The sequence below is a fragment of the Fringilla coelebs genome, assembly GCF_963513975.1.
Source record: "Fringilla coelebs genome assembly, chromosome: 3".
NCBI classification, from domain to species: Eukaryota; Metazoa; Chordata; class Aves; order Passeriformes; family Fringillidae; genus Fringilla; species Fringilla coelebs.
Window position 1 is genome coordinate 106,027,120 of NC_140030.1, and position 13,274 is coordinate 106,040,393.

The following is a 13,274-nucleotide window of genomic DNA, read 5'->3' on the forward strand; positions in this document are numbered from 1 at the left end:
AAAGCCTTACTACCGGGGAGGCGACGAGCGGAACCGGGCCGAGCAACGGCGGCCAGCTCTCCCCTCAGCTCAGGGCAAAGCCCGGAGGGTTCCCCGGCCGGACGGGCGGGTCCGCCCGGGATAGCCCGGCCCGGGCGGCCGCAGCCTGCAGGGAGCTGCGCTGCGGCCTTCCCCACTCCCGCTCTCTCTCCCTCCCGTATCCCTGGGTCCGCCCGTATCCCTGCATTCCCTGCTGCAGCAGCATCCCCTCCTCCCCTCAATCCCATCAGTAGCGGCGGCCCCGGGCTCAGCTCCCCGCGCTGCGGCGGCGCTCGGCGGCGGCTCCCCCCCGCCGTGGCCGCCATGTTGGGCTGCAGCGCGTTCGGCGGCGGCGGCGGTTGCCGCGTGTGACCGCGGGAGGGAAGGAGGGAGGGAAGGAAGGAAGGAGGGAGGGAGGGAAGGAAGGAGGGAGCGGCGGGGGAGAGGAGGGCGCGGAAGCGGAGGGAGGGAGGGAGCGAGCCGGGGAGGGAGGGCGCCGCCGCTACCCCTCCCCGCCGCCCCGCGCACGCACACACACACACCCCGCACACGCACCGCCCGAGGATGCCCTTTGCCCGGGGGGGCGAAGCCGGGACACCATCGAGCCGCCGGGAGTGAAGCCACCACCGCCGCCGCCGCCGTCGTCGGGGCCTCCCGGCCCGCAGCGTGCGGCCGGAGCGGAGACGCCGGCGCTTTTCCTCCGCCTCAGGACGCGCACCGGGTGGAGGAGGAGGAGGAGGAGGGCGCCGTCTCCGCAGCAGCAGCAGCAGCAGCCGCCGCAGCCATGGGAAGGATTTGACAGGGCTCGGAGCGCTTGTGCCGGTGTGTCGGGGCGCGCGTCCCGCCCGCCGCCCCTTGGCGCAGCGGAGGAGAAGGGGGCGACAATGAAGACTTTAGTTTTTTTGAATCACTGAAAAGCCTTAAAAGGAGACTCGGTAAGGAGGAGGAGGAGGAGGAAGGGAAAGGCTGCCCGGGGCAGGACGTGGCTGCGCCCTGAGGAGGGGGGGCTGCGCCCCACCCCGCGGAGGCGCTGCCGGGGCCGGGGGGGGCGGCGGGGCTGCGCGGCCCCTCATCCCTCCCTCCCTGCCCGCCGGTGTGCGCCCTCGTTTCTGCTGCCTTTCGCTTATATAAATACGTAAATACATCTGTTTTTCCCTTCCCATCCGTCCTGGGAAGCGGAACCGGAGGGGCTGTTAGCCCGTAGTGCTGCGGTGGGGCTCCTCGCAGGATCGCGCTGCATGATCTGCATTGGGAATGAAGGAGAAGACCTTCTTAAATATATAAGTGCGTGTGCCTATGCACGCGCGTTGAAATCGGTGTCAGGCAGTCTCGGTTGAATTTGAGTGCAATTATTATTGTTAAAGCATCAGGAATGCTGCTTTTGCCCCACTTCTTTCTAAGCCTATTTTTTTTTTTTTTTAGGGTAATTATTTTCTTCTCTTAAATGTCATGAATACACAGATACCTACACTGTATGTGTGTGTCTGAAACTCCAAGGGGTTAGTTTCAGGCTGGGAACCCCGAGGTGGGCTGGCAATTAAGGACCGTCACAGTTTGACACTTGTTAAAAATACTTTGACGTCTTTTGTTAAAAATACTTTGACTTCTTTTTAAGCAACAAAACCCTCAAAAGTTTTTGTTGTTTTTTTTTTTTTTTTTTGTTGTTTTTCTGACAAAGTAATAATAATCATTAAAAAAGAAACCCCAATGCAAACTGAAACAACCATGTCTGGAGAAGTGCGTTTGAAGCAGTTGGAGCAGTTTATTTTGGATGGGCCAACACAGACTAATGGGCAATGCTTCAGTGTGGAAACCTTGCTGGATATACTCATCTGCCTTTATGATGAATGTAATAATTCCCCTCTGAGAAGAGAGAAGAACATCCTTGAGTATCTGGAGTGGGGTAAGTTTGAATGTGTTTATTTTGTGTACATCCGTCCATGTTCCTGTCTGCTTTGTATAATGTCTCTGTTATTTATGTGTGAAAGGGGATTGTTTATAACTCAGTGTTTTACTGGGAAGTGTTGTCAGTTTCACTGTATTTAAATGTGGTGGTGGTGCTAAAAAGAAATCTGTATTGGTTTTTTATCTTTGAGGTATGCATGTAAAACATGCTTCTTGTTTTTTATTTTTCTTTTTTGACATGGATCAGACTTTTGTGTTCCTAGCATATTTGCTTGCCTTCAGGCCCAGCTGTTGAGTTTTGTGTCCTAGAGTTGCTGGGAATATGGAGTGGTGTGGGATAAATTCTCTGATGCCTGCAAAAATATCAATGCACAATCCTCTGATTTGCTTCTGCAGTTGAATCTATACTGCTTTAAAATAAAACATGTTGATCAACAAGAAAATCCTTCAGCTTTCTGAAATGGTAAGGGTTTGAAACATCTGTGAAAATGGAGAAGATGACATTCTCTTCTTTAATATAAAATTGTTGCTGACTTAAGTAGATTGTTTTTTTCATCAGGAAAATCAAAGCTGAAAAGCAGAATGAAAATCTGTGTGTCCCTGGCAGACTTTTCGTTTTGTGGGAGATAGGGCATTAGTAGATTTTTAAAGGAAAGCAGGTGAATGGTATTGTGCCAGTTCTTTTTAAGTTATCACAGAACTGGTTGACTATATATTTTTTTTCTTTTTAATTCTCTTTCTTCCTCCTCCTAAACTCAGATGTAAACCAGAAGATGCAGTCTGACTTAAGAACCTTGATGAGAATGGTTACTGTATCTGACCTTCAAACTTCAAAGTCATGCTGCACTTCTGTATTTGCATACAGAACCATTTACCACATTTGCTTTGTAAGAAATACATCAGCAGTACTCCTTCATTTAAAAAAAGCATATTTTTGAAACATGTAACAGGCATTTGATTAATTAGGTGGTTGAGCTCTTCAAAATGAAGTTGCTGAAGAAAGACATTGTTTTGATAACTGATCTAACAACTTGAGGCTGATACGTGTGTGTTTTATTTTCCTGCTCCTCTCTGTAGTCATACTGACATCTAAAGGACATCTGACTCAGTAATTAAGTTTCATAGTAGTGTTCATATTGCACTGTTTTTTGTTTTCTTATTATCTGGAGGAATAGGCTATAATTAATGCATTCTAGCTAAGGAGGAAATAGTAATTAAAAGTACTTCTGAAGAATCTTCCTTCTAAAACTGTCACTAGCATACAGAAGCTGTGAAAGACTGGGAAAATATGATGGCTCCAAGGGTATTTTTTTATGCAGGAACTTAGTGTAGTCTGCAGTGGATCCAGCCAGCTGATACCCTGTAAATAATAATAATAACAACCAAGTTAACCATATCTAGATGGTCAGAGCAACAGTGTGTTTAGGACCCATTGTGTTGGGTGCTACTGCATTCAGTGGTGGTTGTTTAATGGGTAAATGCATCATTGCAAGGCTCTGACAGTACCTCAAGATTTCTCTAATAAGCTTTCCCATCTGCTGATGGAAATAATACACCGTTTTGGAAAGGCTGGACTGGAATAAGGTTTCTTGCTGGCCTATTTTTCCTGCTATTTTTCCACTCTCATGCTCCAGCTGTGCCTTAGCAGTACTCTTAGGCTTCAGAGAAGACCAGTTGCTCTCGTTTCCAGGGCTGAGTTGCTGTGGTCCTCTGTCTGCTCCCAGCTCTGCTGCCTAGGCTTGTGTCCTGGGAGCTTTCCAGGAGGGTTTGTGAGTGGAAGTGCCAGCATGGCTGGTACCTGCCGGTGGAAGTGTCTGTGTGAATGATGTCTTTATCCTGCAAACACTCCTCTGGTGGAGTGTCTCCTCCGAGGGCCAGCCCTCCTAGTGAAACTGGCAGTCTCTGGCATTCCTCTTGGGATCAGGGGGTTGGCAAAATCAACCTCTTAGAGAGGTCGGGTACTCTCCAGTGCTCTGGTGCAGTGGAGTTACTGAGGGTACCCTGGGCTTTGATATAATCCTGACCTCTCGTATCTCTCTCCCCAGAAGGAGCAACAATGCAAGTGGTTGATTAGAAATATGTGGTTTTAAAGTCAGAGATGTGCTGAGTAGTGGCAGAAGTAGAAGGCTGGCAGCCAGAAATCATGGACTCAGCCCGCACCTCTCTAAAGGACTCAGAGTTGAAGTGCTTTCAGCTCAGTTTTTTTTAGCTTCTCTATTTGAGCAGCAGGAAAAGTAGCACAAATTTTACACCAGGGAGTTCGGAAAGCTGCTGCATGTGAAGCGTTCTCGGTTTTGAGTGTACCATATAAAATAGTATGTATGAATTTATTTTTCCCATCAGTGGATTAAAATTTGGGGCCTGGTATGTCTATTGGTGGATGTCAGTTGGATGCTGGCATTTTGTGGGTTTCTGCCAAATCCACAGATTGGCTTGATTATTATGGAGAGTGCAATGTGAATGTATTGGAATTGGTCAGGGAACTGGTATGAACTGGGATGTGTGTGTGTGTACAAAGTGCAGAGCACAAATTTACTCCTGAAAACGGATTGTCATCTTAAACTACCTTTTTTAAAAATAAAATATTCTTTCTAGAAGTAAATAAGGTTTATTTATAGTCTGTTAATTTTAAGGAAAGGCTAATAAACAGCTGTTCAGTGATCACAGACTCCTGTTGAGCAGCAAATAATTTTTTCTTGCTTTTCAGCAATGTAGTTTCGAGGTGTTACTGTTTGATTTTATGGAGGGTTTGAGTTGAGGTTGCATTTGTGGATGTGTGTTTTTATACAGACTGTTCTGGATCTGAGATGTTATCTGCTGTGTTTCGTGTAAGACTGAACCACAATCTGACTTTTTTGGGGGAAAGGTTTAGGAGGTGGAAAAGCTAATGTCTTAATGACAGCCATGTGACTGCTGCTATATTTAGGGGAACTAAGAAGCTTCATGTTCTAGTACTTAGATCTTTTAGGGCTACTTTATGAACTTGTAATCTAGAGCAATAACTTATTTAGAAAATGAATCCTGGTAAAATAATTGAGATCTGAACTAATTGTTCATATTTTGGTTTGATACTGCAAGTTTAACTCAGGAAGTGGAGAAAGTAAGGTCTCTACAGTGTGAAGTTGAGTTTTAAATTTTTGTAGAATTTCAGTCTTTCTTGTTGCTTGAAATGACTGGTTGAAATGATTAGACTGGTTAGAAGTGTCAGGTTAATTATTTGGTGAGTCAGAAGCTACTTTGCTTCTAAAATCCTATCTTTGGCTTGAAGTGAAAACATAATTGCATTCCCTATTCTTATACAGTATTAGTTTTGTGACTTGTTAATAAGATTATTTGATTTTGTTGTTTATATTACATAGGTATCCTTTATGCTAACATAGCCATGGAAGCAGCCAATATATTTGTGTTCTGAGGGTTAAATGAGGGCACATTTTGAGATAACAGGAAGAAACTGGAACATTTAGATTTGGCTTGTTCTATTTATTTGATGCTAGTTTTTGTTTTTATCTCTATTGATAGTTGTATTTTTGATTTAGAAAAGGGCTTGTCTAATTATAGCAACTGGAGCTTACCAGAAAAAGCTGTTGAAAATTCCAAGCACTTTGCGTTTTCTTTGCTACTTGTGTGTGAGTTGCCACACTGACGCAAGAGTGTAAGGGAGGTAACGAAGGCTGATAAGGTGAACTTGAAAGAGAACTATAGTGATAAAAAGAAGCTTTTGGAGATGTTTAGGTTCTGGGAAAACTTTCTTTCCTTCCAGTGGCTCCAGTTTGAATTGCTTTTCAAAAGAAACTAGAACACTAGAACTATGTTCTTTAGGATGCATTGAAAGAATAATAGAATCAACCTCAAAATGTGTGGTGATGAAAGTGAGGGAAGATGGAGGGCACCACCAATACCGTGGTGAGGTCAGTGACTTGATTAAATCTGTGTTCTTGTTGGAAAAATGTGAACTATCCTCTAGTAAAATTTTTCTTTGATTGGTTTTGTTCAGTTTGTTGTTCTTGTTTGTTTTAGTTTTTATTTTTTCCTACTGAAGAAAGCTTTGGAAGATGGATTAAATTGTTCTCATTTCATATCTAGTAGAACTGAAATGCATGGTGTTTATGCAGTGCTGATATGGTCATACACTAGGCTGTCATCATTGGTCTCATACTTCTCTTATTCAGTTGTGCAGCATCTGTTCTGGATATTGGAAATGGTTTTATCACCATACAACCCATTTTTCAAGATGGAGTTGTGGAGAGGTTGTCTGTATTATCCTTCTGGTGATCTCTCTCATGTTTTTTTCTCAAGAAAAAATGGGAAGGCCCTTTTTGAGCTGTTTGTTTTTACATATTAGTTACAAAAGAAAATAAAATCTTGTCTCCAGGCTTCTGCACCTTTTCTTTGTAATTTATCGCTGTATATGTCTTGAACAAAATCACAGCCAATTTCAGCTATGAGTTGCTTATATTTTGTTTTTAAGACAGCTGTTAAAAAACAATCATTCATTTAGGTCCTATTCTTAGCAGACAGTAAAAGACTTAATCAACTTTTTTCAAGTTTTGTTGCTTTTGTTTTTGTTTTTTTTTAAGTAGACTTTGGTGCTCAGTACTTTCCAACCTTAGTACTATCTAACCATTAGACATACTTTTTTTTTTCCCCTAATTACATTCTTAAAGGTATCAACTTCTTTTTATTCTAGTCATAAAAATGGGAATACCTCCTGGTCTGACATAAGCAAAACCAGTTACTCAGTTCTTTCTGGGAAAGGACAAGGATTTTGCTTGTCAAGGCCACTTAATGTGCTTAGGCATATTCCTGATTTTAAATGTGAGTTGTTTCATTGCTTGCAGCTGAGCCATATGAACTGATGGGCCTCCATCAATGTAGAAGACATTGTGGCATTCTTGACACATACATTTCTGACATTGTTTACAATAGCACTTTGCTGCTTATTTTATGTAATCTGTTGTTTCTATTACATGGCTGCAGCCAACAATTAAATGAAGAAGTATCTTCAGTGCTCTCAAATAGAAAATGACCTTCAAATCTCTGTGTAAGCATCTTTGCAGATGCAGTTTTACACCAAATTACTTGAAAAAGAAGAAAACAGTATTTGCAGGAAAATGTGTAGAAGAATGGCCCATGCAGCCTTCAGTACTAGGTAGCTCTGTGTTTATATAGGGTCTATACTTTTTAAATTGTGATTTTTTTTCCCCACATTTATTTCAGTTTTGATTCTTTCCCTGAACACAGTAAGCTAATTACTGTAAGTTTATCAACAGTTCTGATGTGAGCAAATGAGCTGTGAGACCATCCAGTTAATTCTACTTGATTTTTATTAGTTTCCAGTAGAGTGAGGCATTAATCCATTGTAATGTATTAGTTTCTTTGCACATTTCCATTACAGAAAGTGTTTTTTTTTTTTATTTTAAGTAGAAATAAGTTTAAAGGCTGTTCTTTTTGGCTCTTTTTGTTCTGCTGGGCAGGGGAAGTTTGGAAGTACTCCAAGGTTGCCTATTTTGGGGGCATATTTGGAGTATGTGTCTTCAGGTTGACTGACTTCTGTCAGTAATGTCCTGTTTGTTGCAAAGGAGCATGGCTTGCTTAGATAGAGAGCTAACTAATACTTAGTTTCCAGGAATTTTAGAAATGCCTTTATTCTGTACAGAAATTCCTTGCATGCTTTGGTCTAATGGGAACAAATGGAGAAATACAATTATATGAGTTAGTCTGCTCAGTGGGCATTATAAACCTCATGACAACACAATAAATTCCCTGTTACTAGGACATCTCATGTTTAAGGGTTAATCCAGTAGGGTTTTTTTTATGGTATGATCATAACTGTAAAATGTACTGCTGAATGTGTGTTTGAATTTTTAACCTCTGTGCAGGATATGAGGCTGTGTAGGTACCTGATTAAACTCCTTCCTTGTCTTTTGGCCCTTCTTTCCTGGATTTACTGATGTGTTTTTTTTTATAACCTGCAGCATATTATTATATCACAGTTGACTAAAGTGTGGATATTGTGCTCCAAAAGCAATGAACTTAATTGGTCCAATATGGTTCAATTCTAAGAGTATATATATTCTTTTTTTTTTACAAAGGTAGAAGCTACCTTTCTTTTTGAAGCTCTACATTACACCCATAGATCAGTGTTTGAATCCTGAGTAGCAGCAGCAAATAACAGTAATTTCACTACTGAGTCACACCTGTGGCTGGAGAGACCAGTGCTGTTTTGAAATTTTCTTATGAATAAATTGCAAAAAGAGTATTTTGAGATACAAAGTGGGTGTAGGCTGCTATCCTGGAAATCATTCTCCCCATCGTATTTTCTGAAAGTGAACTGTCATAAATTATCCTGGATGTGTCTCTGAAAAATATTAACCTATTCTTAGCATCTCTAATTGCTTTTATCCTGTGAAAAATTTACAATCTCCATTTGTGCAGAAAACTTCCAGAAGCAATTAGATCCTGCTGCCAAGCTCTAAAACCTGAATAAAAAACCTACAGTGGATAGCTGAGGCAGGAATGAAAGAAAAGGCCAGTTTCTAGACTCTAAGTTTTATCTTTTGGCAAAGCAGGCATTCCTTCCATAATCATTTGTACTTGTTTAATTTGATTTTCTTTTTCTGGCTGAACAACTGGAATATTTTGTTCTACTGTGGTCTAACTTACCTCAACACGTTATTTTTCTAAAATCCTCGTTAAGCTTGGGAATGCCTCTAATGTGGACCAAAATCTTTAAAAAATGCAAGTGATTTAGGTCAGTCATGTGCAATCTTTTGTTAACGACAAGATTTTTATTTCAAATAGTTTAAACATGACATTAGGCTTAATAATAACTGCAAAAATCTTCTATTCAGACAGGTCAGTTTGCTTTATTTCTAGTAATACAGCCTAATTAGGTTTACTAGCGGTCACCATGGATAAAATCCACATGAGGTATATCCAGACTCCTATGACTTTGTGTTTCATAATTCTTCCTTATCCGTATCCAGACTTCCAGTTTGATTTAAATTAGTTTTCTTACACAATATTGCAGATTTCTGTTATTCTTAGGGATCAGCTTCTCAGTGCACCTTCTCTTGGTAGCTTTTTGAAAAGCTTGTCATAGGAACCTTGTAGATGTTATGAACTGTGGTATTTTTGTGTGCCATTTTGAGGGGGAAAGATATCTTTTGTTCAGCAGTTTAGTGGAGATGTACAGTAATTTTTTTATAGAAATAAAAAGCGAGTTTAGTGTGCCATTCCAAGTGGGAGAGGAAAAAGCATTTGTAGATGTTAATAAAAAAATTGCATTTCCTTCAAATGTTGTGGGATTAGAACAGCAATGCTTCATTGGTCTTTTGTTTAATTTCCTTTCAGTCTCAGAGTTTGAGGCTTAGAGGAGGATGTGGTGGAGGGCCCGCAGGTCTCCATTTCTGACTCCTTCTTCCTTTCCTTTCTCTGATATTTTCCATGGACAGTGTTATTCCAAAGAAATTTACCTTCTCGACTGAGGCCTCATGCATTTCTTCCTTGCTTCCGTTCTCTTGCTTTTCATCCCATCTAAATCTGAGTTCTTGTTTCTAATATGGTGTGGATATCTTTGTGTCAGTCTGATCTTCCCCTGGCCAGAATCTTGGTTTCTGGATTTGGATTGGTATTTTTTTCTTTGTTTTCCCTAGTCATTCCCAAGATTTCATTATTTTCTTGGCCAGATTGATAATATAGAGATTGTGTGTGGAGTTTGATGGCAAAAAGTGAACAAATACACACAGGCCTTACCCACAGGTGCATCTATACAGTGTTTTCTCATAAACACCCTGTACATTTCTTATTGGATCAATTGATTTACTATCATTAATCATTTTGTCTTGTTAGCTTTTGTAGAACTGGAGCCTTGGGCTGTTTGTTCTGGCTGTGAGTAAAGAACTTGTGATCTGTTTTACTCCTGTAGTCTAAAAAGGTTGAAACTTAAGTGGGAGTATAGCTTTATCATTTTAATACCTGAAACTAAAATAAAGAAGTGATAGGAAGGGTTGCAATTACTTTTGTCTGCCCAGTGGTTTAAGAAAATGTCATTTGTGCTGTGGGGACACCACAGTCCCAAGGTATTTCCTGTTGGTGCTCATTAAAGTTCTTTCACCTTTACCACGCTGCCTTTTGTCAATAAAGCACTGTGTTGTCTGACTGTTTTGCAGGACACATAGTAACAAGAGGAGGAGGAGGAAATAGAAGTCACATTTTGATTGCAACTCACTGGTTTTATTTTGGGTGGGGGCTGACTTGAAGGTGTCTTTAGGCTGGCTAAATCGACTGAACTTTGTTTTGCTGGAGCTTGTGTGGGCAGAAAGACACAATCCAGTTAACGAGCAAGCTGCAAGAGCACGTTGAAATCTGTCAGTATGGTTCTGTGAAGATCTGGAAGTGTTTGTACAAAAGAAGGAGGCTAGGATTGTGACAGCCTAGGCTTCTGTGGCTCCACCTACCTCAACTCCTGCGCTCCAGGCTGGTTGCCTCTCAGATCCCCTCTAGCATACAAGGGAGCTACAGTTTTGAAACAAATTTTGAGGCTACCAGTTTCTTCTGGTAGCTATTTGGTGTAGAAATTCAGTGAGCCTCATTTTTTTCCATAACAGTTTCCAAAACTTTCCTTTTTGCAATGAGAAAGCCTCTAACCATGAAGAGGGATCTTCAAAATAACTGTCTGATTTTGGTGATGGTAATTCCTTCAAAAAGAAAGTGTTGGTCTTGTGTGTTCTGTGGTATTTGGCATAGTATCACTCAGTGTCTTTACACTGTTTTCGTTGTATACTTTGTAACTGAAAGACAAGGATTCTTATGTTAACACACTTGGAATAGTTTCCTTCTATTTCCCCCAACTTCTAGAAAACACATGATGTACTATTTTGTGATTATTTAAAAAGATCCTTTTATAATTTTGATAGGGACTGACACAAAAGAGACTTGTTTTCTCTCTGAACTGATATGTTAGGGGAAATTATAGAAGCTGCTTCCTATGCAAACAGAAATTTGCAGAGAAGACCATTATCATTTTGCACCCCACCTCCAGTATTGACTGTTTTCACCTTCACAGCTAGCAGCCACTTCTGGGTAACCAAATATGTACTTCTAAATTTCTGTATCTTAATAAAAGTCATAATTTAATTTTTGAAATTAGTCAAGTGGGTTTTTCTGGATATAAGCAGGCTGGCTGAAAATATGTACTGTCTATGCCCTTATATGTTACTGGTTTTTCTGAAAAGAAGGGATGACAATATCTCCATTGCTGATAACCCACACACTGAAAATGCAAACACTATTTAGAGATAAGGTTACCAAGAGAAAATGGTATACGATATGTATTACCACAGCTGGTGGGAATTACTTCATTAACTTGTTATTTTTTGGTTGACTTTATCCTTGAGTAACACTGACTTCAGAGAAGGTGATCTGGTAGCCAGTTGCTTTTGGTGGTGCAGCTTCTGAGGTACTTCAGTGGGTATTTGTGCAGTTACCCTGCTGAGAATATGCTGCAGGAGCTCATGGTAATGCCTGAAAAGTCTCTTCTTGGCTGATTTAGCAGACATGTCATCTGATCTTATCAGTAGTAGCCTAGCGCTTAAACTTTCTGGGGGAGAAAAAAGTGTGCAGCTGGGGCAAAGAACTGATGATTTGTTGAGTAGCTATTCTAGTCCTGAATATTTTACATTCTTCTTTTCCAAAGCTAAGATCATTTAATGGAAATTGTATTACTTACTGACAATATTGCATTCACTTTGTGGTCCTTGGCACTACCGTAGGAGGGACTCTTGTCCAATAAAGTCTTGATATTAGTACTTAAAGATTTGCTTTAATTTCACCATTAAGTTTCCTTGATAAGGAAACAAACCTGTCTAAAGAATTTTTGCTTTGTCTTGGTCATCTAGTTCATGTTGTTAGTAAATGTATTTAACCATGTGTATGATCATAGTTATAATTCCAAAAGTTTCTACCTCATATGTTGCTGGCCATTGATTTGTTCTAAAGCCTCAGTGCATTCAGCTCTTCACCAGGCTGAATTTGTGGCACTAAAATATTTTGTTCACATCAAAGTGTCATATGATTATTCAAAACTTGAATAATTTTATTCCGTGTGACCTTTTGATGGTTTTGTCCTCCATCTACCTCTATTAGGAAGTAGAATGTTTATTGATAATTCTTACTGATGGCAGGTCATGATCAGCAAAATGAAATTTTACACTTTAAAACCTAGGTATTAAGAATATATAATTCTGTCTCTTAAAGGAAGTTTCTTGTCTTGTTTCTTTCACTTCGGAGGGGGTTTCTATCTTTTAGGGATTTCCTTTTTTTTTTTTTTTCCTTTCCAGTTTAAGGAAACAATTTTCTCTAATATGTCACTGTCAGATGAGGTTGGATCAAATTAGTTCACATTTAGGGCAAGTATTTTCTTTAGTAGTTTTGATGTTATCCCACTGATTCTTAAAGCAATAAAGAAAACTTTGCTAGATTTGCATGGCACTTTTACTAATGTTTGGCTATCATTTGTTCCTGCTTTAGTTTAGATTTTCAGTTTCTCTCAGACACACCTTCTCCAGCTCTGTGTTCCCTGTCCCTGGCATGTGAAGTCATACAGTGACAGGGTGCAAAGGTCATTCCTAGCATGGTTCCAGCATCAGGGGTACAAATCCATTTCCAATGGGAAGCGTCAGAGGAAATTTGTAGGAGATGGAAGATGGTAAATTAAGTAATTTTGGCAAAGCTACAAGGATTTCTTCTTGGTATGCTGATAATTGTTTTTAATAACACAACCCCCCACCACCCACACCCTCCTAAAAGCTTGTGGCAGAATTTTCATTACCTTCAAGAGAAGCAGGGTCAAACTGCATGTTTGAATTAAGCATAATAACTTAGCACAGGGACCTGGGGTCTTGTGTGTGTGTGTTTGTAAAACACAGTGCAGAAGAGCTGCACTGCTACTTCCTGATGTCCCTTCTCAGAGTATTCCCATCAGACAGGAATATTTGAAGTCTATAAATGTGCTGCTTGGTGACATTTTCAGACTCAAAATTTAAACATAAGCCTTGACAAATAAGCCCAGATTCTCTTCTCTCTCTTTGCCTTAGTGTCTGTCTCATACCATATTTTTCTATGCCAGGCACTTTAAGACCTAGGTGCTATTTTTCCTGTCACTTTTTTCTCTTTGAGAGAAAACCAGCCTCTCCACTGAAAGGCCATTTCCCAGGTGGTGTGTCAAGATTTGAGAAAGTTTAGACATTTGAATGGGGATGGATTCATCACATAGGAGGCACTGACTTGAATAGCTGCGAGCCAAAATTGTCATGTCTGTCTGATAGAAAGAAAAAGGCATTTCTAAGCCT

The 13,274-nt window shown here is 40.6% G+C and overlaps 1 protein-coding gene across 7 annotated transcripts in view; it reads left to right on the forward strand.

Annotated features, from left to right (window-relative positions):
- Nucleotides 1-496: 496 nt before the first annotated feature.
- CDC42BPA (CDC42 binding protein kinase alpha) overlaps nt 497-13,274 on the forward strand; it is a 184,673-nt gene continuing 171,895 nt past the window's right edge. For 6 of the 7 annotated variants that reach the window (XM_084203496.1, XM_084203492.1, XM_084203490.1 and 3 more), the window contains exons 1-2: nt 497-953; nt 1,697-1,921. In XM_084203496.1, coding sequence (XP_084059622.1) covers nt 1,726-1,921 — 196 coding nt within the window. In that variant the 5' untranslated portion in view covers nt 497-953; nt 1,697-1,725. Of the gene's footprint in view, nt 954-1,179; nt 1,922-13,274 lie in introns of those variants that run through there. The other variant, XM_084203491.1, reaches the window with a different exon arrangement.